Source organism: Molothrus ater, chromosome 8 (genome assembly GCF_012460135.2).
Source record: "Molothrus ater isolate BHLD 08-10-18 breed brown headed cowbird chromosome 8, BPBGC_Mater_1.1, whole genome shotgun sequence".
NCBI classification, from domain to species: Eukaryota; Metazoa; Chordata; class Aves; order Passeriformes; family Icteridae; genus Molothrus; species Molothrus ater.
The window spans coordinates 23,131,322-23,156,265 of record NC_050485.2 but is presented as its reverse complement, the minus strand read 5'-3'; the positions used below and the strand labels follow the sequence as shown (position 1 = coordinate 23,156,265).

At 46.0% G+C, this 24,944-nt stretch overlaps 1 protein-coding gene across 2 annotated transcripts in view; it reads right to left on the bottom strand.

Annotated features, from left to right (window-relative positions):
• The window catches only part of SUFU (SUFU negative regulator of hedgehog signaling), an 87,924-nt gene that overhangs the window by 6,682 nt on the left and 56,298 nt on the right, over positions 1–24,944 (bottom strand). For both annotated transcript variants that reach the window (XM_036385581.2, XM_036385582.2), the window contains exons 9-11: positions 17,557–17,691; positions 15,941–16,079; positions 2,871–2,939 (exon numbers count right to left, since the gene is read on the bottom strand). In XM_036385581.2, the coding sequence (XP_036241474.1) occupies positions 2,871–2,939; positions 15,941–16,079; positions 17,557–17,691 (343 nt within the window). The remainder of the gene's footprint in view (positions 1–2,870; positions 2,940–15,940; positions 16,080–17,556; positions 17,692–24,944) is intronic.

Here is a 24,944-nt window from a genome sequence, read left to right as displayed (position 1 = left end):
TCTAACCACGTCCCTCTTCTTTCACCCAGCCCAGCCCCCAGAGCCCACATTTGCTTTAAGGGGAGTCTGGAGGGCAGCTTTCAAACCCCTGCTGTTCAGAGTGGAATGTAGGTGAGCTATTAGAGCTCTCTGGTGACCGGCAAACTGTGCTGCCCTGGCTGGGGAGAGCCAATGTGCCTGCACAGCATTCCTGCTGCAGTCCTTCCCACCTCTGGCACAAAGGCCTCACAGAGCCCTACAATGCCTTGTGCTCACAAAGGCACTCAGCTGCTCAGGCTGTTTTGCAAACACTGGTTGAAGCACACAGAAGGGAGATTTTTTGCCCCAGTCTGGTTTACACAGCACCGTCTGTGGCCAATGTTTCCCAAACAAGGCAAGTCCACCAGTCCCATCTTGATGTCCCTGCCTGGGCTAGGAAGTCACCCCAACATCAACCCAAACACAACCAATTCAGGGACAGAGCTGCAAGGAGCCTTACCACCAACCCTTCTCACAACCACATGACCAGTGTCCAAGCATTCACAAAGGTCTCTCAAACCTTTGCCTTTGCCTTTTCCCTCCAGCTGTGGGGTGGGGTTGAAGGCATGGGGTGGAATCTCTTAGGCCACAAATCTGCCCCATCCACAGCTGAATGGCAACAAGTTCTGTATAGGCATTTAATGCAATCCCAGTGGCCAACCTGAGGACCAAAACACATGATGGGGGGGGGGGGGGGAGAATAGCTCTGGAAGCCTGTTTGCAGGCTCATTTTGTTTTCAAAACTGTACCGCACCCAGTGTTGCACTGCCTTGCCCTGTGATACTCCCTGACACCCTGATGGGACTCCCAGGGAGGAATCTCATGGGGACCCAACACCACCAGTGACAATCTGCCCTGGAGGTGGCTAATTCAGAGTGGTTATGGATACAGTGGTCCTCTCCTAGGAGAGTCCTGAGACCCAGGCCAGCAGCACCATAGGTTTCCCAGGGCTGTTTGAATAAGAGAGCTGGTACAAGAGGACAGCGACTGGAAATCATCAATCTTTATCCAATTACTTGTCTTTCTTCCCGTAAGCACCCAGTTTCTGATGGGCACCAACACAGGCTCAGTGTGAGGCTCCTGCTAAAGGAGACCCCTTCCAGCTGCCCGCTCCACAGCAAGGGTGTCTCTAAAATGAATTTGCTCCTGACCTTGCTCCATTTGCAGCTGCCCATGAGGGTAACCTGCAGTTAGTACCCATTGACCTTAATATGTTGGTGGTTCGTGGTCTGATCCATGATCTGGGGGCACAGCAGGAAGATTCTTCAGGATAGAGGCTACCACAAACTCCTGTTTGTTATCCTCTAGGAAACAAACAGCTCAAGTCCTTAAGTTTTTTTATAAACTCAAGCCCTGTGTGTAGCTTGCACCATGTAATCTACTGGCCCTGCACAGCCCAGGGAATTTTGAGTTGCTGTCTAGGACATGTGAAAAACATGTAAAGATACTCAGACAGATTATTACCCTTCATTTCACTTAACACAGGTGGTTCTTTATGTGGCAAAGGAAAGACTCCTCACAGTGCTTCATTCTACCACATGAACATCATCAGCAACAGTCAGGCCTGCTGAGGAATGCTTTCAGTTGGCCCGACCCGGATCCTGCAAGTTACAAATCCTTGGAGGAATCTGGATGCTGAAAGATCACATTTCATCTCAAGTATTTTCCTTTTTATAAACAGCAGTGGTTCCAAACCAATCCTCTTGGAGAAGTCATCCTTTGCATTTGTTTGTTTTTCACTTTTTAATTCAGCAAAGTCACAGTGAGTGGGAACCAAACACCCTGTTGCTGTGCCAGGAGCTGCCATGCTCTTTGCCTCAATGGACAGTGAAGGAACACGAGCCGTCCAAAGCCTTCACTAAAGGGCCTTCAAACCAAAGTGCTCCCGGGCTTCCATGTCACTAGCAAAAATGAGCTTTGGATTAGGTTTAACTGGATAAAAGCTGGCCTGAAAGTCACTGCACAGCCAGCAGCATGCTCCCCTCACTCACACAGTGAGGAACACCCTGGCATTAAGTCAACTCTGGATTAAACAATTAGAGCCCTGAGATTTTCCTGGGGGGAGGGGAGCAGAGCAAGGGATAGGAGGGCTGTTCTACAAGCCAAGGAAAGTTTCTTTAGAGTCTGCAGGGAGCTGTAAAAAATGGGATTAAAAATATTACATGTCATTTCTGCCACTGATCTTTGAAGTCAAGCAGAATATTTATATGGCATGCATGGGAGACGGGGTGTTAAATGTTCCCCAGGAAGACATCACATGGCAGTGGGAAGTTTAGTACCAGCTTTATAAAGCCCCCTGGCTGTTGCTGTAATGCTTCCAGACTGGTGATGGTCCTTCACACACCATGCAGGGCCAGCAGGTGAAGGCCAAGTAGCAGATGTGAAACAGCCCTGCCTGCTTACCAAACCCATTAAAGGAGGCCCATACAACAGATTGTTCAAAAGTATATGTGCTACCACCACTTTCAGCCTTTCTGAAAGCAGGGAAGGTGATGTGCTAGGAGCTGCTGGTGAGGACTAATTTATGCACGGCATGGAGGAAACCCTGCCACCTGGCCTGGGGGCTGCACTGCTTTCATTTGGGGTGCTCAGATACTCTGCTGGAAAAGATGCTGATGGAAATCAAAACACAGAGTCTCCCTTAATACCTATCCCTGTCTAGTATTTCTCGCAATCCCTTCTCTCAGTGCCTCAGTAGCTCACAGCAGATGTGAAGGCTTAGCATGGCCTCAAGTCTATGGATGGGGCAGGGCTGCAGCCTGCAGGCTGAGGGGAGGATCAAAGACAAGCTGCAGGATGGGCTGAGCTCTCTGGGACAGTACATGGAAGATACAGGAATGATGCAGCCTTACTTCCTCTGGAGAATTCAGATCTTCTAAATCTTCCAGCATTCTCTCTACGAACTCTTCAGTCAATAGGATCTGCAAAGGAAATACAGTATTTTATGCTTTACACTCTTAGTTTTAGCTAATTGCAGGAACAGCATGACTTCTGCACAGAGCAGACTGTACGAGCTCACTCCTTCCCCTATGTCCTTCTTTACCGCAATACAAAGGTTTGAGGGCAAGGAGCTCCTAACTTTGTCTTCCACCCCAACCACTGAAAAAAATGTTGAAATTACACAGCAATCTTTTTTGACCCTCAATTATCTCCCTCGGTCTAAAATTAGAGGCTCGGCTTTAGACAGAAAGAGTGGGGAAGGAGGAAAAAGGGTCAAGATAACAACTGTTGGAGAGACAGTGGGAGATAGCCACTTTCATCTGATCCATTGAAGTCAAGCTCACAGTTTAATCAGGAAATAGCAGCATAGGAAGAGACAGAGATCCATACAGAGCTGGTGCTCTGGGCATGGGGAAGGGCCTGACCCCAGTACAGCACATTGTTCACATGAACCAGATGCTGGGTATGGGAAGTGTTCCCAGAGGTGCCCACGCAAGGCACCCCCATATTGTGATGGCACATGCCCATCCTGCGTGCCTGTGCTGGGAAAGCTTTTGGTTCATCTCAGAGCAGGCTGGCAAGCATGAAGCAGTCCAAGAAAACAGCTGCTGTCAAGTCAAAAGTCCTGGATGAGGACCACGACCCCAGCACCATGAAGTCCCCCAAGTCACAGAAACCAGAAACATCATGGGGGAAATCAGCCCTGGAAATTCAAGCAGAGGAACTCCCACCCTCTTTAAAAAAATATGTGATAGGCAAAAGCAAACACATCCTGCCCTCTTCACAAGAGCCGCAAAGGCCAGAGCTCCAGGCAGGACAGCTGGTTTGGCACAGGAGCAGAGACGGCCGTGCAGGACCAGGCAAACATCCCCACGCAGTGAGGGGGCCTTGGAGCAGCATTCCTGGGAGTTAGGTTGCAGCAGCATCCAGTGGATTATTATTTCCATTTTAGCCTACAGGTTTGTTTCTTTCCCTCTGCTCCTCCTTTCCTTCCTCTGGTCCACCCTTTCCTCCTTTCTGGCATTATTTTCCATCCAGAAGAGCCCACCATTCCCATGCCCCCTTTCTCACCCTTCCTCTCCCTGTTCTTCCCAGCCATGAGCCCTGTGCTCCAGAGAAGGGACTGTTCTAGCACCAAACAGTGGTGGAGCCAAGTAGCCAGTTGCACTGCTCTCCAGCTCACATCTGGAAGAGGGGTAGCCAGGCTGTCCCACTGCCCTGCAGGAAGCCCACCTCCTGTGCCCACTGGCTGCTTAGGGCCAGTGGAGAGTGAGTGACTGCCAGGATGCCATGGGCAAGTGGAAGCCTCTGGGCTCCATTTTGGCAACACATAAGCAGGACTATTGAACAGAAAGAGAAATTGAATACTCTGGTCTCCCTTTCTTCTTTTTTTGGGCAAGACAAGAGATCCAAAAACCACTAAATCCAAATCCAAGGTGTCTGCAGTCCTCTCCTCTCAACATTGCCACTCTGCTGCCACTACACACAGATTTCCTGGGGGATGATGGAAACATCCCCTCTCCACTACATTCCTCTCTTCACTTAGCTTCAACCTGCAGCAGGCTCCAGGCCAGGGTTTATGACCAAGCTGCTCAGCATGAATGCAGGCACCTTTACCAGGCCTTTCTGATCATACCCTGAGCCTGAAAAGCTCTGCTTCAGCTTGGAGCCAGCAGCTTGCTGCTTTGGACAGGACTCTGCAACCTGGCACCAATCTGCAGACTGGCAAGCTGAGGAACATTGCAGTGAAACACGCAGTGCCACCGCAAACTGCTGCAGTCTCCTTGCAGGGGGCTGCAACTCTTCTGCCTCTTGAACTGGATACACTAATTTGCTGGCTGTTTGCAGGAGGAGGAGGGAGAAGTCTGTCCCTGTTGGAGGCAGGAGGGCAACCTGATCACTCAGCTCAGGAGGAAGGGCTGGGTGGGGAGCTGGGGCTGTGCACCGAGAGGATCACTTTCTGCGGAGGTGCAGTCTGCAGTGGGGTGAGGGAATGAAAACAATTTGGCAGACATCAAAATCTACAGAACAGCCGGAAAAAGGAGGAGGAATTGGTATTCACAGCAATCAGGCCAGGAGGAAATGAATATTCAGCCATCCACGGATGAGCAAAAATGCCAGAGGTTGGGATGGGTGAGAGAGCAGGAATGAGGAGCTGCAGCTTTGGCAGGGAGACTGGAAGTCAAGCACAGCAGGGAAGACCCCTGGGCACTCCCAAGGTGCCACAGGCAGGAGAGAAATGGGAGCCACATATGCAAGGCAGCCAGCTGCTCTGAGGCTGTAGGAAGACAAGACAGGGTATGCAGGGGTAAACAGCAAAGGGTGGAGAGAATGAAGGAGGGGACAGGTCAGGTCTTGGCTAAGGACAAACCTACATGGAGCACTGTGCCTAGCCCCAAAACTGGGGTATGATGCCTTAAGATGGCTGAGCCTGTCTACAGCTCACTGCCCTCTCTCATGAATTTTGGTAATCCAGCTGAAATAGAAGCACAAATTCCACTGAGGCACTGAGCTGAACTGGCTCCCTGAAAGATCTGACAAGTGGAGCGAGACAGGAGACCACAACTCAGCTCAGCTGCATTTGGGGGCTCAAAGCAATGGCAGCCTGCTCTGTGCAGCACGTGAGGAAAGATCACAGTGCCTTCTGCAAGCCCTGCAGGGACAGTTAACTTTGGTGGTTGGCAGGTGTCACAGGCTGCAGTGACAAACTGCTGCAGTGACATTCACACACACACAGTGTGTGTCTCAGAGCCTGTCCTTAACAGTCCAAGTCAGAAAAAAACCCACCCCAAATGCTACTACCCCGCACTGCTGGGGAGACCCGCCTTCCTTCCTGGAGAAGAAGGGACACTCCAAAGTGCAGGTGTAACCAAATGTACAAGCAGCCACGTCCCACAACACAGGAAACTGGCACTCTTGAGGTACTCCTGAGCATGCAGGGGGAAGGCATGTGCCAGCAGGACACCAACTGCTTAAGAGGGCTTGGAAGCAAGAAGTATTGTCATCCTGGATTCACGTCTAGACAAGATTTCTCCTGTTAGAAGTAGCCCAATCAAAACGGCCCAAGAGCACTAACGCCTGTGCTCATATATAGATCAGGCTGCCATCCCCATTTGCAATTAGCTAAACCACCTTTTTGCTGGTGAGAGAGTCTTATGGACAAGGCTGAAAATAAATCCAATCCTATCTCAGCGCCCTTCACTCACAATATTTCACATTTCCAGTTCTTGTAGCATGCCTGCTCCTGCACAGTATGATACCCCATTACATTAACACACACACATGTTGTATGTGCATGATATTAAAGGTGACATTCCCAGCAAATAAACATGACAGACTGCCATTGCTCTAGGCACCTAATTTAATTTCCTCTGGGATTTAAACCTTAGAAGCTCAAATTAAACAAATAGGCCTCACTCACTTTATACTTCAGAACTGAATCTGAGTTTTCCTCTGATGCTGTTGACTGATCTTATCAACAGGACACTACACAGAGATCACAATGATGAAGCAGCTTATTCCCTTCCCAAAGGAAAACAGAGCCCCACTGTTGTGCTGCACCCATGGGAAAAGCTGACACAATCTGGAGGGCAAACGAAGCCATCCCATGTGCACTGAACGAGCCTCTTCTCCCATGAAATCTCTCAGCTGGTGCTGAGGAAGCAAAGGAGCAGTCCTGAGCAGGTGTCCTGGGTGCTGCAGCAGCCCAGTCTCACAGCACTGTGTTTTCACAGCCCTGTGCAAACACCCAGCCTGCCAAAGCTGGTCACAGAGTGCAGCTCAGCCTGAGCAATGGCTGTTTGCAGTATGAACAGTGAATGGCCCTGCCAGCCAGCTGCGGGTACCTGAAACAACTCCTTGGGTGCTGCGCAGTCCTGCTCGCACCAGGATCTCCCAGACCTGACCTAGAGAGGCCTGGACATGTGCTAAACCACTGCCAGCAGATCCGGATTCCATTGGCTCTGTGTTTTGTGGCACTGAGTCATGCTACAGATGCTCGGAAGATGACAACAGCCAGAAGATAAGTCCCTGTTTTCTATCACAGGTACCTACCGCACAACTGAAGTACAAAGTTTGGGTTCTCACCACTTCACTAACAGCTGCAAGTGTCCAGACATGTTCAGAACATCAGGCTAGGCTGTCTCATTCAGGTGGATGTGCTCAGGGAACACATGCTGTCTCCCTCTCGTGGCAAGTCTCACCTGAGCTTGCTGAAATCTACTTCTTATTCACAGGGCTCACCTACGGGTCACCTGAAGGAGTTTGTGTTGAAGCTTTCTGTGTTGGAGCTTTCATACTCACATCTGGCTGAGTATCATGACTTGTTACAGGTACTCAGCTGCAGGCATATGGAAATGGATGAAATCTAAAAGTGTACACAAGATCATGGGGCTCCAGATGAGTTTGGCTGACATTGAAAGCACCTGGTGCTTAGTAAAACATTAAAGATTTTATAGCTAGCTTACAGGTAACACCCCACAGTTAACACCCCATCTCTCACTACAGGGTTCAACACTGCCATGAGGGATTGACATTCTCAGCTCAGAAAAGGCTCCTGGGGACAGAGGTCACACCAATGCTGAATGCCTGGCACAGCTGGCAAGACTTTGATCAAGGAAGACTCTCAGAGGCTGAGATAGGAATCAAGCTGCACCTCTGTCCAACTTAAGGAAACATGCTTTGCCCAGGGCAAGACACAAGAAAATAAATGGCCCAGCTACACTGAAGCAGAGGCTTTCACTGATAATACTCAATTTTCTTGCCTACCTAGGAAAAAACCAAACAATCACACACTTTGCCCTAGTGCTCTGTTTGCATTAAACACTGCAAGTTGCTTTTCTAGCAAGTTTGTCAAAGAAAGGAAACCATGTTTTATTAGTTCTGGACTTAGTACAGAGCTGGCCTGTATGTCCAGCCAGAGAAGGTGAGGACACATTGCAATAACCCCTATGTAAACCACACCAACCCTTGTAAGAAACTGTTCATCCATTGGGTGCTATGCCTGGAACAGGTGGAACAGTTGTATCCTAAGCCAAATCATCTGTTACATCTGCAAATATCCAGCGACTTTTATGAGTCCTTTGCCCTGAAAATGTTTCAGCTTAATTCTTGTTGTCAACATAGCAAAAAGTTAAGTTAAACTGTGTCAGCCTTTCCCAGTGAAATTTCCACCAATAAAATCCCCTGATGGGGGGGATTGTGTTGTGCCACAGGCAGCCCCTAGCCCACCTCTCTGCTCTCTCCTTGACCTGGTTTCTTTGCACTGCTTTGCTCATGCTGCAAGGGGGTCAGGGCAGAGGTCTTGTCACCTTGTTCTACATCAGGCCAGCCCTGACACTGTCTGAAAAGGCCATGCTGCTGCCTGAATCCATCACAGCTCTCACTACAGCCTCAAAGGTACTGGTATTGCAACAAACACCTCTGATGGGAAATTCCACTGCTGCTCTTGCAGGAGATTCACACGCCCCCCCTTGTAAAAGAGAAACATCCACTCACAGATGCCTCAGGGACCCTATTGCTTCACACCATGATGTTACAGTCCCAGAAGAGGAAATACAGAATGACACTGAAAGATTTTGATCTTGTGAGATCTTTTCATGACATTCTCGGTCACAAGGTTGATCCCGAGAACCTGAGCTCCTTAGACCCCAGGCTGATGAGATCTATCATGCAGTCAAGGCTTCTTTGATTCAATACATAAAATTTGGCTCAGCTGGGGAAAGGGCTGTCAAGGAAGCCAAGACAACAGGCAAATCCAATTCTTTCAGAGAGAAAAAGCAAAGGAAGAACAGACATTTCAAGGAATGCACTAAGTGGGTGGAAGACAACCTACACAAAGTAGCCAAAATCAAAGTCTCCTTTGAATGGCAAGGGAGGGGTATTAGGTGGCAGGATAGACAGCCAGTCAGATCAAGAAGGATGAAAGAACCTGACTCATCCAAAACTAGCCTGGACAAAGTACTAGAGAACATGCTGCAGGAGAGTTGACATTGGGAGGATCATCATGTTCTAACGGTGCATTTCTACCCTAGATGAAATGTCTCATTCAGCTGTGAGGGAGAAGAACACAAAGGGATAATGCAGTAAGGTTTTGGGGAGTGTTTGGAGTACACGATAAACTTACTGGAAAACTGCTAGCTTACATTTCTAAGACCTGCTCAAGAATTTGGGGGAAGCCACTCAAAACATTCTGAAAAGTAATTTCATGAGTAGACACATAAAACTGCTTTGGAGAAGAGCAGGCTGTAGTTGTACACAGCTCAAACCAGCTTGTGGGTGTTCCTAAACTCGCCACGCTAGGAATAACACATCTATTCAAGTGTGGGGAGACCAAAAATCAAGCCTATGTCTTCATGAGAGGACATGACCCATAGCTACCACTTACAAGTGAGCATCTTCAGCAGCAGAGTAGCTCTTTCAAATGTTGCTTTGAACCTCTGTTGCTGCCATTATGCCAATGTGCATAAATGATTTAACATGTGGTCGAGCAGAGAGAAGAACCAGATGTGCTCATTTCCAGGGGAATGTCCTGACTCTACCGGAACAAAGTCATTCTCTTGTGCACTCTGTCTCTGTGACTAATTCAGTTTTTTATATGATGTGGAACAACTCCAATTGGAAGAGCTGAGGAAGAACCAAAATACCCTATAGCTGTAGTGCCCATAAAGCAAAGAAGTAGAAATAGGGGTTCAAATTAAAGAAAAGAAATAAAGTATGAGTTTCTCATATCCTATGCAAGCATTAGATCCCTAAAATATTGATTAGAGGAGGAAAACTTCTAACACCTCCAGCCCTATTCTGCAAAACCAGATTTTTCCCCTGTTTTTATTGAAGAAAACTTTCTTATTTCTTATTTCTGGTTTCATTCAACATAAAAGGATTTTATTTCAGCTTTTGGTCTCTTTAAGGCTTTTGTTTCAGCAAGAAAAACTGAAAATATTTAAAGATTGGGCTCAGACTGATCTTCTTTCCCAGATTTTTCACTTAGGTTGCCAAACCAAAAGAATGGATCGTCCCCCATGACCCTGCTCACAGTAATCCCCTCTCTGCTGTGACTGCCAGCATAGATAGCACATGTTGATAGCTCCTGCATGCTGGATGCTTCCCACGGCTTCCATGTACCTATCCTGCCTACAGGCACATTTAACATTTTCTATGAAAGGTTTGACCTTGCTGTCCTAAGCCTCAACTTATTTTTCCATGCTGGATGCCTTGTTTTTAATTTTTTTTCTAAAGGTTTTAAGGGAAAAAGGAATCAAGAGAGGTATTTTGGAAAAAGTGTATTTTGACAGTACTAGCAAATTCATATGATAATTTTGTTGGCACAAGAACCACCCCTTATGAAGAGGGTGATGAAGATTAGCAAATGAGTGCTCTGGAGGACAAGGGAAAGTCTTTCTCCTGATCATGAAAATGCTTTGCTAAGTCAGAAGTCTCTGAAAGTACTGTTTGCCCATAGCTTTCATGAGAAATGAAGGGTCCTCCTTCACTGAGCACATCCCAGCCCAAGGCCACTCTGCCTCAAAATAGGGCAGAGGTAGCTAAGGAGTGATTTTTCCTCTAATCATGCCTCTGAGAGGCGAGGGACTGCTATGTCACCAGGCACATCAGGACTAATGGCAGGGAAACTCTCCAGCACTCAGTGTTTCTGCTGGAAATCAGACCATGTGGAGGAGGAGGAGAAGGAATTTTCCATCTTGAATGAAGGGGAGGAGAGGAAAGCAGAGACGGGCCAGAATGAGGGGAAGACAGAGACACAGAAAAACAGGATGAAGGGCAGATCAGATGCCAAAGCTGGGGACAACAAAGGGCAAGGAGCCTGGAGAACCCCATTTCCACAGCCCTAACATCTACATGCTGTCAGATGGACATTGGGAACCTACTGGCAAGGGAGGTGAGCAAAGAGGACCCCCCAGCAGTGCCTGCTGCCAGAGGATAACACCCCACCACTGCTGTGAGCTCTTCAGCTCACACAGAGACACTCACATTGTGCTGAGAATCAGGGGGTGCCAAGTGCCAATGATCCATAGCCTCCACCTGCCTAACAGGATTAGTCCCAAACCTAAGTACATTACCTGGAAAAAATATCCTCTGCACTCAGAGATGAGTGACATTGGGCATACAAAACTTGGGAAATTGCTGCACAGAAATGATGGCATGCTAATTTGGTGCCAGCACGTGTCTCTGCCTTATGAAACAAATCTGTAATCACAGGATCACCTGCAGTTTTTCTCCAGCAAGACCTCTGCCCAGCTCAGTCCTCAGGATGGTTCTGCTCACTGAATGCAGCATTAGTCATCATTTCTTTTCATTATCATTCAACTTGCTTCCCCGTTTTCTCCTACTCTCTTCCCCTTTATTTAGTATGCTCCATCCACCTACTGCCAGCATGGATAACACTGGAAGTACCTAATCTTACTGTCCACCACTCTCAGCCTCTGATGTGCTTGGCCTCACATTTCTGCAAGGCAGGGAAGTGTTCCCCTCCGTACAGCAGATGGGGGATGGAGACTCAAGGAAGTAGAGACTTAAAAGTCACAGAGAAAATCTGCAAGAGCAGGAAACTGAACATGGGTCTTTGACCACACCTCCCAGGCTGAATCCCTGCCCCAAAGAAATCCTATCTCTCTCCTGACCTGCAAGAATAAATTTTAATCTCTTCCTGAAATTGTTTCTGCTGTTCATCTGTGGAGAATGCCTGGCAAGCACTGAATTCATTGCATTCTTCACAGGATGACTGGAAGAATGTTCTTCTGAACAGACATAGGAAAATAAGTGAAGAAAAAGTTGAATCTGAATGTCTACTTCTTGTGAGTGCCCATCTCAAGACTTGCAGATTCCTGTTTTCCAGTCCACTTAGTCCTGTGTAGCACAGAGGTATGAACAAGGGAATTCCTCCTGACCTCCGCTTGTTGCTTGGAACACAGATCAGACTTCAGGTTTGAGCTGGGCATCCAGAAAATGAGGAACACAAAGTCACTTGCCAGGTGAGAATATTTTAGCTTAAGACTCTGGAATAAGAATAGTAGAGGCAGGAACAGGACCCAGTTCTCCAGGGCAACGTTTAACAGGCTTCACTATATGACTACTGTGATTTTTTTGCAATTACCTGCCTCATTCATTACACACTTTCCAATTTTAACAAATAAAGTGGAAATCATGTAGGAAAGAGTCTACTTTACTCCACGCTCCTGATTCATCCCCCAAACATACTGCATCTGTGTGCAGAGAATGAGGCAAGCACACTCTGTTAAAAACGTCTATGATTCTTCAATTAGATATTGCATTGAAATGCATATGTGTAACAGGGGCAAGGCTAAAGTGCAGAGATATTTCTTACATTCTGTGTGCTGGATTTTACAGTTAACAAGGACTCTAACTATAGGTTTGTTTTTACTGCACTGTATTGGCTTGTATGTCAGAGTCTGCAGTAGTATCTGATGCGTAACATGCACGTTGCACTTGATCAAAGGCTTGAATGTCATCTTCCTGCCTAGAACAATGACTGCCTAAAGCAGCAGGAGCAGAAATTATCTAAAGGTAGAGTTAAACAAACCTCCTTCTCCCCTCTGGGGAGAGTAAGCAGTCCAGGTGAGCTAGGCAGGAGGGGAGAACAGCCTGCTTTGTGCTAGATGGGCAGAGAGCTCCACATAAAAGCAGAGGAGCTTTGCAGAAGCATGTCCTGACTCCCATCACTGGAGACTTAATGATGGTAATTCCCAAAGGATGATGCATGCTGACAGGCTTTGACACAAACTACCCCAGGATAATATTAATATGTATTAAAGGCTCAGGCAACTTTATTGGGACGGGCTTGATCAGTAACACATTTCAACAGAGCGTCTCTATCATCTGTCGGAACAAAAGTAAGGGAGGGAGAGAGAACACACGCACAACCTCACCTTGCTTTGGGAATCTTTTAGAGACAAACAAGGTCAATCTGTGATGAATTGCACACTTGGCACAGCTCAGATGTTGGACCAAGGACGCTCCACCACAAATCCGAATGTCACTGTGAGGCAGTTTATGTTGGAGTCTGTCTGCATGATCAGCATCCTTAACCCTCCAGCATGGGCCAGACACCTCCTGCACAGCCTTTCCCTGTGCATCTGGAACATCTACCCCTTGGAAAGCAGAGGAGAGGTGCTTAGGAGGCAATGTGGGGGCTCTGCAGTCACAGCACTGGAGGTAGGGGGAGTGGAAGAAAGAACCCCGGAAGCCTTTGATCATGTGTAATGTTAATTCAAGTGTTACACATCAGAGACTTTGCCACAGTAACTAGCATATAAACAGGAGTCTAGTGTTAACAAGGAGGACTTCTTGAATATGTTTGTACATTTCTGAGTTAAAGCAATTTCCCTATTCAACAATACATGACATAGTGGAAGGAGTTCAGAAATAAACCAGCCTAACATGCTTAGACCTTTAATAGAATTTAGCTTCTTAGAACTAATTAGATGTTACTTTAATGAAAAAAAAAATTCCAAGTACTTGGGAAAGGTGCCAATTTGACAGCTCTGGAGAATGAAATAATCTAATCATCCCCAGAGCACGGGCAGCAGCAGGACAGGCTTCCCCTACTAACATGCCTCAAACGTGACCTGGAAAGACTGTTGATAGAATTGGGGCGTACAATCTCTCTGGTCTAATGACTCCTTACTTTTTCTGCTGAGACTGCTAAAATGGTTCCCGCTGAGTACCAGCTGTGGTGGTGATATGGACACCTGTCTGGTTGGAATGGTGCTGGGACCTGCCAAACTCCTGTCATCTGCTAACCCTCCATCAGAGCCCAGTGACTCTCAGCTCTCAGGCCAGGCAGCGGGGGCTGATAGACAGCAGCTCTCTGGCCTGTCCCACCTTGGACATGCTCCACTCCAGCCCACAAGATGTAAACAGGAGGTACTGTGTTTAGTCTGCAGGTTTGGGCTCTCACTGCACCAAAGCTCAGACTCAAGAAAACTAAGTCTCTAGCTCCTACGGAGCTGAGGCCGGGATTTTTAAGGCTCTTATTTATACCCTAAGATAGGGAAAAAGTCCACAGGAGGAAAAGCTTGCCATGTCTCCTCTTCTCCACAGTTCCTCCATTTACTTGTCTTTGCAACATGCCCCTGCATTGCAGTAATGTGCTTTCAGCCACCAATTCTCCTTGGAGCTCCTTGCTGTGCCTGGGGTCCCAAGCAAGGGAGGAGAAAAATCCTCTCTAGGCCTTGCTGTGAAAGCTTAGCAGGGCTTGCCAACTCAGCCAGCCCAGGCTGCAATGGACTAAACCAAACACAGCTCGCCTCCTTGGAAATTTTATGCACCACAACTTCTTTTACTTCTGAAGCAAAGCCACATAAACCTCCCCCTCCCCTGCTCCCAACACCACAAGGAACGGCTGAGCGCGGATCAAGTCTTCCCTTGCATACTAAGCCAAGAGTCTCAGACACTCCCACATCTCACAACCGGGTGCTACTCCTCTTGTCCCAGGCTGCTTTTAGCCTCCCTTCCTCCCCCTTCAGCCTGTCCTCCTTTCTACTCAACACAGGACAGGGCAGGGGCCAGCAGCCGAGCTGCTTATGTCAGACAAGAAGATCCAATACATTGGCCTTGTGTAGGAGACAAGTGAGGGAACTTGCTTCTCCTTCTCCCTACCATCTGAGCCAGCAATTCTTCACCTTTCCATCCCACCTACTCCAAAAATCTTACACGTTTTTCAGCACCAAAATAAGAGGCATGAAAACAGCCAGGTTCATAAGGGTTAACATGTCTGTATGGTGAGATAATTATTGCCATTCTTCGCTGTTTAGAGGTTACCTGACTACTCTACCTATCAATATATTTCAAGATGTGATGCAAATGCAAACAAACACTCATGTTTGGAGTTAACACAGTCACAAGATCCTGTGTATCATGTATTGGCAAGCACAGGAACCAACAGCAAATGACCCACCCTTAAACCTGACTCTTTGCTGTTAATCATTATAGGAGCATTGCACTTTCCAGTCAGAACAATCAAAGCAGGCTCTTCGAAAATCCCTGCACGAGATGGGTCTGGTCGAGATCAGCTCCTTTACAAGTCATACAGATTCCAAGGTATGATGTCCTCCAGACCTAAGAATGCAGACTGCAGAATGCCTTGAAAACGAGTCATTGGAAGGCTAACTGCAACACTGCAATGCTGAAACAACCCCCTGTCTTCAAAACAGAAGGGGAAGCAGGAATGCCACAGTTACAGTGAAGGCAGAGACATAGTGCACACATAGTCCCTCAGCAATGGGCTTTTCTGCATTAACACATTCCCTCAAGATTTTTTTTTCCACAATATGCTTATAACCATAAAGAAATTCAAGGGTAGAACAGCGCTACACTGTCAGATCATTAGTGCATCACTGCTCTAGGGCTGACCCTCAACTTCAAGCAGATGGGGATTTTCCAGGGAAAATCTGTGACACCAAGAACATGTGGGTGCAAAAATGTGTGGGTGCTTCAAGCAACCACAAGCTTTTATCAAAGAATCAATAGAAAAGAGCTAAAACTGAAAGGCATTGCTCTCTGTGCTGCTCTCCTGTTAAGGATGATCAAACTGAGATCTTGGCTCTGCAGGATCACAGTCCCACAGCTTTCTAGCTCTTCTGCCCTGGCTCCATTCTTGTTTAGGTCATTCCACTCTGCCTCCCCAAATTCCTTTCTGGAAAAAATCAAGAATAAATACAGCCTGTAAAGTGTTCACCGACTTCAGAAATGGATACTACTGTATTCACAGATGATGTCTGAATTTTCCAGTCAATTATCTTTTTGAGTTCCACTAATATAAATAGCAGCATTTCACCATTATTTTTTGAGGCCATAATTACTGAAAATATTGTGCAAGAGCTATGAGAGATGTTGCAGAAGAAAATACAGGTTTGTTACACTTTTAAACAACATAAGCCCTTAGCAAGATAATTTTTAGGTCACAGTAAAGGAGGAAAGGGGAAAATCAGGAGACAGGTTTTCTCACTTGTAACCAAGGTCCATGGGCTGCATAGGGGTGCTCCTCTGTAGCAAAGGCTCCTTCTACTCCTGTTGATACAAATGTGATTGCTGTATCTCCTGTAATACTTTTATATGTAAAGTGCCGTCCATGTAAGAGCCTTCCCCTGGGGAATTAAACACATGTGCATGAGTTGAGAGGGCATGCACAGCATTCAACACAACAATGGAGATACTTCACTATTGTTTCTGCCATCAGTATGGGAAACCATTTTGAAGGCAGCAAATATATATTTTTTCAGGAATATAAGAATGATTTACTCCAAAAAGCAGGTGATGAGCCTCCTTCTGAGGCAGGGAGCTACCCCTCATCTTCCTCCTTAATCTCAGGACCTTGTTACAGAACTAGAATACAACTAAACCTACTTCATGCCTATCCCCATGATGAGGTGCTGATGTATGTAAAGGCAGGGGACTAACAGTTTTCCAGCAAGATGGAAACTACAGAAGAGAATCCAGACTCCACATTGTGTGGGAATGTGAAGACACATTTCTAAGAAGGCTCATTTCTGTGACAACACCTAGTAATCAATTGTCCTGGTGTTTGACAAATGTCACCTGTATTACTTAAGCAAATGCCTAGAAAACACACATACAGTGTGTTTTGACCATTTACATGACCCTCTACAGTATTACTTCCCTTTTTTCATTCAATGCAAAGGAAAATCATGGCTCTGTATTTCAGCTCAAAGCATCTGTGACACCCATGCATGGCTTCTAACATGCAAGAGGGAAAGCTTCAGGTAATATATTTAGTGCCTACCAGAGTCACAGTTGCTTGGTGAGTTATGGCTGGTCAGATGAGCTAACTGATCAGGACAGACTGTTCACACATTTGTGATGTAAAATAAAATATGTTTGCATTAACTTTCCCATTGGTTTCTCAACAGGCCCAGGCAAGTGTGCACCTGCTGCTGATAACTCTGATACTACCAACATGTAACTCATTAAGCTAAAGTAACTCAATCACCTACAATCATTTGTCTTGACACGACAGTTCATTTTTATCTTAAGATACTAGAACATTTGCACAGGGATTTTAAAAATAATGCTGGCTGAAATTATGGAAAACTAGAAGCCAGTGATATGCACAGACTGAACCTTCAAAAGAAAATGTGTATAGTATGCACACAATGTGTTGCTCCTTCAGTCATGTGACATAATTTGTCTAAAATCCACACTTGTATGCATAAACTGATTGCAAACAGGTTTTGCACAACCACTTATCTGAGTCTGTAAGTCAGAATGAATAACTTAAGGATTTCTTTGACAGAGTATGTTAAGACATCCCTTCTTTATCACAGGGTTGCTAGCATTAGACTAATAAAAAAGCCCCTATACTAACTCTGTCCTGTTTCGGCTCTCAAAAGACACTGGAAGATGTAAAAAGAATGAGAAACAATCTTAACATGATGAGCACAGAATCATGCAAAGAATCATCTGTTTTTAATGTGTTTTGGCAAAATATCTAAGCTCTGGCCTTTACAGACCCATTGCATGCATGTCTGTATGGTGAAACAATGCCACAAGGCAAAAGCAGCGTGTTAGCACAGGCTGTGGAGGAGGATGGCTTCACTCACTCACCTTAGACAGAGGGGGATGAGCGCTCCGGACTCCTGGTTAAATTTCAGGTGCACACTTTCCAGCTGTCTCGTGCGGATCAGCTCGTGAGGAATGATGGCTGCTGAGCTCTCGCTTTCCAAACTGTCCTTACGGCTTCTGAGAGAACAGATAAAATGCACAGATTCAGGATTCCAGTACTGTGTGCTATTTTGATTGCAAATATGGAAGGATTCAGTAAAACACTGTCATGAAGACAAAGACACATCTGAGTTTTCACCACTCCTGCAGAGACACAGCCTCACTCAGACTACCAGTCCCAGCATGCAGCTCTTCACCTTGATTTGACAACCTGGGCTCTGAATTGATGCATATACATGGTGCATTCCTTCCCGGTATTAAAAAAAAAATCTGGAAAGGACTGCAGCAAAACTAAAGTCTCTAGAGAGAACTCTAAACACTTTAAAATGGTTTGGAAGAATTACCAGGTGTGTCCTTCCTCCTGCTTTTGCTTTATCTTCAGGATTTTTCAGGCAGTGGCCTGCAGGAAAGACTGCAGGAAAAAAGGCACAAAAGACCAGTCCTTTGTGCCTTTTTTTTGCACAGTTCAACCAAAAGGCTTTGAGAATCTCCTGTTTCCTCCAGCATCAAGTGCAACAGCCAGAAGACAAACTCTCCATGTGACAAGTAGGAGATTCACAGACTCTTCTGCCTTGTAAGTCAGGCTGCTTTAGGACAATAGTAACTTTGCTTTCTTATTCCTTCATTTCTGCAAGACCAGCATATTCTGAAGCTACAACATGGTTATGTTGTTACATGATTAGGAACTTTGCCAGACCAAATCCTCTAGATAATAAAACGATCTATCTCAAAATACTTGACCATAAACACTTTATATGTTCAAAGAGCACCAGCATGATCCCTTACTTGACAGTCTGGAACAAAGAATAAAGGACAGGATGGGTTACGACTTTAATGGATGACATGGACTGATGAGAAGTGTCTGATAAGTGATTTATATTCTTGTCACCTGGCATTCCACAAGAATTTAACAGAGGTAAGACTTTGTTAAGATAGTTTCTACAGTACAGAATCGCCAGTGGAGAGGGACAGGGAAAGCAGGAGGGCCCTGAGATTCCACATTGCAATGTACCTCCATTGTGCCACAAGAACCAAAAGCCAAACAAGGCTATCAAGCTGTGGCTCCATTTGGGAACAAGCCTGGATAAAATGCCTTAAAACAAGCCTGGATCCTTCCTCCATCCAAGCTGAACTGTCTTTAGTGTACATCTGGAAATGATTGTAAAGAATCAGCTTCACCGTCATGAGCTGACCTAGATGACACCTTTACTTGATTTTACCTTTGAGAGCTGTCCCTAAATTACTCCTACCAGCCACACACATAGCAGTGCAGTTCAGTGTGAATTTCAGTGCAGATCAGCCTGTTGCTTCTGCCAGGTCACACAGTCCCATATGAGCCCTTCACCCACGCTGCTGAGTGCCCACTCTGAAACAGCTAAACTCTGATATCTCATGGTCCAACCTGCAAAAACACTGCATGGCCAGGTCACAGACATGCAGAAAAAAGATAACAGAGCAGCTCAGCTCTCTGCAAGATAAAAACTGTAAAACATGCTCTATTTTCTTCTTTAGCAACACACAAAAGTAGTAATGAATCCAGCAGGGACATGGTACATCAGGATACAGTTTATGCACAGGGTGGGCTGATGGACTGACAGTCAGCAGAGTGTCAGTTTAGTGGGTTAACTCTGAAGCAAAGACACAACATGCTTTGTAGTCTATGTGTGGCACTTAAAGTCGTGTTTAATCTACTTCAGCAAACATTTTATAGCTCTTTCTAGGTGGGGTCTTCAAAGAGTGGAGCAGGCCAACATTTTTCAGGCTGATTACCTGAGAAGTGCAGTTACAGTTGATTAATGATCAGTTGACCTTAAGCTAAGCTTTGTCTCAACTTCCTTATCAGATCTTATATACACAGTGAGCTGTGGGAAAGTCAGCCTGTGGTCTACAGCTTCCAATCATTCATTTATCAGCCCCTACCAAAAGGGTCAGCCATTAGCAACGCATGATTTTCAGGCAAGCCTTAAACTTGCACTCCTAAATGCAGTTCCAGAATTTAGGCACTGTGGAGTGGATCAGGAGTTTTACAGCAATGTTACTGCTACAGACAAGAGACTGTGCCCTGCTCACCTGGACTAAGCGTGCCAGGCATGGGGACATCCCAGAACAGCCTCACAGGCAATCCACGGTGTGAGGTTTGTGCTTCAGCAGGACAGAGAGCTGCAGGACAGCTCCCCACAACCCTGGGCTCCAAATCCCTCCTTGCTGAAGGTGGGTTTTTAGGTTTCCACCATGCTAGCCAGTACAGCTGCGAGCAAAATGGGGCTGCAGTCCAGAGGGGGAACAGCCTCTGGTTGTTAATGCAATAATAGGAATGACGACAATAATTCTGGAGGCAAGGGGCAAAGCTTTCTGAGTCTCATTAAAACCAGCAAATGCTGTTTGTCATTACATGCTCAAGAGAAGATGTTGACTAATGTATAACTATCAAATGGAACTGTCATGACTTTACGGCTGTCAATAATTATGACTTCACATTAATAAGTAACCAGCCCCTCTGTCAAAAAGGTGAAGCAAAATGGTAGTTAATTCTGTGAATGACATGAAAGGATTAATCCTTTCCAAAATACTCATACTCTGTGTCTCTTGTTTCCCTTCAGAGGAGCTCACACAATTTCAGGTATTTAAAATTAAGGGTGAAACTCCAATAGCAGAAACCAAATAACCTTCTGTCTAAGGTAGACCTTTCTAAACAAGAATTGTATATAGTGGAATGCACATAACACATTAGGAGGTCACAGTGCCATCATTTTCAGATTTGGGAAAATGTTGCATGACACGGGGACTAAGAAAGACCCAGTAAAATTCTCTCTTTGGGATTGGAAATCCTTGTGCTGACCCTTCCAAAGGGTGATCACCCAGATGAAGGGTCAGCAGGACCTCTAGGTTGTTATTAATAAAAAGCTCACATCCTAACACACATTGACATCCACAGCTTGTAGTTTTCAGACTCAGAAAAAAAAAGTAGAAAAAGTTTGCTTTCTAACACTAACATCCCTGGTTTTACGACTGTCACTTACCCGTAAGTCTTTGCTTCCTCCACCCCATCACCAAATAAATCAGCAGCAAGAGTCAGTGGAGTTTTACTTGTTATGACTAAGATCTAGCTGACTATCACAAAAAATGTTGCAAACTTTGTCTATCCCAGATTTAATACTTTGTCCAACCCCCACAAAAAAATTCATGTTTCTCAGTGTCCAGAAAAAACAACTCTGCAAAAGCCAGGGCTGCTGCATTAGGAAAGGCAGCAGATTTAAATGGAAGCAGCATGCCGGAAATGCCCCAGTTTAAAGACTGCACATCTAGTGTTTTGTGAAACTGGAGGGGAGTTGGAGGAGATTAAAGCGCATTTCCCTCTGATTGGGAGCTTGTGGGAGGTGTAAACGTGGGCAGTTGTCAGATTAATTCTTTAGATGATTACATTCTTTTTGTTTCTTTAAAGCCGTTTGTAGTTGGGTTTGATGTCTCCTGTTCTGGGCAAGTGTATTGCTGCAGTTACCAAGGTGACTTTAGCTGACTTTCAACTATTTTTTCCAGCTTCAGTTTCTACCAGTAGTCTGCTTCTGGGTGGAGGAGAGAGGGAGGAAATTATGTTTGTTGTTTTTTTGTTAAGTCTCATGAATGCTGATTAACATGAACTTAACCAAAGCCATACTTGATTTTTTTTCTCTTTTTCTAAGAAAGAGAGCATGATCAAGCCATTGTAAAGGTGTCCAGTGTGGCCTGCAGCTTCCCCAGATCTGTCAACAAGGGCAAAGGGCCTGAGGAGACTCGATGTCCCAGTGTGCTGTGCTCCTTCTTGATGTGAGAAGGCCACACGCTGGAACCTGTAGCCTCCCGGGGGCCCTCTCTTTGTATTAAAGATGAGGGTGGCTGCAACCTGCTTAATTTGATGCCAATTAGCAGCAGCCCCTGGGGATCCTGGAAAATCGCCAATGCAATCACTAGGTTGCACAAAGTTTGGATGTCCCCTCCTTATAAGTCATGTTTATAGCAACTCCTCAAGCAACCACTGGCAGTTATTTTATGGGATTCAAGAATAACCAGGTTGATTGGATTAAGAAAGGTTTATTTATTCTTGCATTTGCGCTTTGCTTTATGATCAGAGCGCTTGATCTCATGGATCTGTCAAGAAAGGAAGTCTCAGTTCCCCTCCAAGCTCTGTTGCTGATAAGGAGCATAATTTTGCTGCATTTCCAAGCTACCTTGCCAGGTATTGAAACCACAAAGGACATGCTGTTGGAAGCTGGCCATGGCAGGGGCCCTTTCCAGGAGTGGGTGCCCACTGCTTCACTGAAGTTAGTTTCTGTCATTGCTCCTTGCTCCCTCCATATAAAATTCAGTACTGTGAGCTAGCAAATGCAAACCATCAGTGTGGGCTTGCACAGCTGAGAGAGAAAGGTCGGGCCACTTTTCCTTTCTTCCCCTCCCGCCCCCTCCTTCCACTCCCCCTTCTTCCCTTTCCAACTGTGGCTGTTTCAAACCTCCTAACTCCCTCATGAAGATATGGTCAAAGATCACTTAAGTGCCAACAATCTTTCAGTCTCTTTCCCACAGTTTCCCCTGAAGGGCAAACCAGCAGCTGTGGGAAAGAGCCCTGAGCACCTTGGCACACAGAGTTCCAGCACCCGTCAGGCATGCACAGAGGCGAGTGCAGAACTGGTGAGGACATGGCTACACAGTTCCTGCCGTGGTCACACTGAGACAAGCCCACTCCAAGTGCTCAGACTTGGGTGCTTCTCAGCCTGGTTAAACAGGATGGTGACGATGTTCTGTGTGCATTTCCTGGCAGGGAAGGGCTGCTAGGACAATGCCAGTAGCAACAATCTTCTTGCCACTCACATATCCCTTTGGAAAGCTGCATAATAACCACTGTCAGAGCTTGCAGGGGCCAGACTGTTCCAAGACCTGCAGCTGAAGTAGAATTGAGAGATTTAGGCTGTGCCACTGGCACCCTGCAGACTCATGAGAGAAGTCAAACAACTCTTTTATGCTTCAAGTTCCCTGCCTGTAAAACCGAGACATTTTTCCACGTAGGGACGTTGCAAGGATTAAGTCAATGTTTGCAAAGCACTTTCGGATTCTTAGATGGGGAAAACTATGCAGGAGTGCAAATTATTAGCATGGTGACTGCTTTGCACTTCTCCTGACACTGGTTTTCCAGACATTTACTTTTCTAGTTTGCAATCTTGTCACCCAGCACTCAGCCTCACGCTGAGAGACATTCCCTTACGTATATTGCCTCCCTCCAGTCAGCATTCCTGACTCAACCAGGACACCACTGAATGGCGACTCGATGAGAGAGCATGCCTAAATAAGCAGGACTGGATTGGAAACTTACTGCTTAGTGGTTGCAGAATCAGAAAGCCTAGCCAGAACCAGACAGCTTCAGAGAATGCTGAAATGCTCCTCTTTATGTAAAGTTCGCCTCCAAGAACTGAAGACAGGAAACCAGCTACAAAGACAACAGCTTCCCTCTGCCCAAGTAAAGCAGAATGAAAACCCAGTGCAACTGGGAGAAGCAAAGTGCAGACTCGCCTCCAAGCAAATCCTACATTTTGGTATTACTGTCAGAGCTTCCTCAGAAACGCTGCTCAGATGGAGCTTGTTAATGTGCATTAACCCAGTGCTGCTCCATCCATGTGCCCTATTTACCAAGAACTTCAGGAGCAGTGGACTCCAGCCCTGGAAAGCAGTGCCACTATTACTCATGTGCTCCAAACGAGGCACACCATGTGATAGTCTGGGGTTATCCCAGGAGGAATTCTGGACACTCCTCCCTCTTCCCACAAGGGGAGGGCAACCACCTGAGATGCTCAGAGTGCAGAGCTCCAGCAGGTCACTGCCAGGACAGTCCTGCCAGCCCCACCTGCCGGAGGGTTGTCCCCTACTCTGCCAGGAACCTGCCTTCATTTCCCTGCACAGCTGGAAACTGTTCAGGGCTGGATGGAATTAGCACATGGCTACAGGGCTACCATATGTTCAGGTTTCCCTAGACTCAAACAGTCTTTCTGCCAAGAAATTGAATGCAGATGGGACTTGAGGTCTCTGTGGGTCCCTGGACAAATGGGACATCATACATAAGGGACCAGCACAATTACCTGGGAAATCCCAGACAGAAATATGAGTGTCAGGCATGTGAACCACACACCACACCACTTGATCCTTCTTGAGAAGGGGGAGAGTTATAAACAGCAGAGACATGATGGAACAGCCTTATCAAAGTAATACAGACTTTGGAGACCCTTTTCTATCACTCAAACCTAATGTTCAGACACTGGGGTGTGCGTGGGCACACCTGAATTCTGGCACAATGTAATGTAACAATCACAGATAATTTTAGCTTCAACACATGCAGTAATGCAGTGTGCTAGCACTAGGTTTCTACTCCATGCCTCAACTCACAGTAGAACAGTCTGAGTCAGCCAAGAGGCAGAAAAAACATCAATTTCAGCAATGCTGCATGATCAAGGGGGCCCTTGAGGGGTGGAAAAGGTCAAGAATTCCCCTATCCCAGTGCTGGCTCTCACTGCAACTGTGGCAAATCAACTCTGCTGTCCTAATCTGTAACATGGAGATTCTACTCACCTACTGCACAGGAGAGCACAGAGCTAATTACCAGAGACAACCAAAGACTTGGCCCCAGAAATTATTACATCAAGAAATTAAATAGTGATCGAAGCAAGACTCCACAAGTGTCACTGAACTTTGACATCTGGAGCTTCTAGCCCACTGAGGGCTTGACAGCAGCAGTGTTTAGTCTGACATTTAAACATCCCCTACGGGTAAAACAGTTCTCTGTATCCAACAAGAGACAATCTGCACAATTCAGAAGACTGGGAGCCTTGCCTTTCTGTGTGTCTCAGCAGCACCTACTAAGCTGATGGGTCCTAAGAAACAAATAATGCGCCACTGAAACGCACACTGGTATTCATGCACGTCTTATTTCTCCAAGTGGTAATTGAGAGTATCCAGTTACCTATGTTCAAAATGATTAGTCATGTTTCCAAAGATTAATTCACATGTTCCTTTGTTAATACGTACAAACTGATTTAATGGCTGCTTATGAACTGAGCCAACAGTCATTTTGAGAAACAGATGTCCGATGCAGTTTTAAGCTTTAAGTGTGCTTTTATTCATATCCTTAGGAGAAAAAGGGCTACACAGTCTACAGTAATAACACTAATGAATCAAAGTACTACAGCTGCCCAGCAGGGTTTTGACACAAACCAGCTTTTTCTCAAAGGAACTTTTTTTTAGGACTCTGGGAC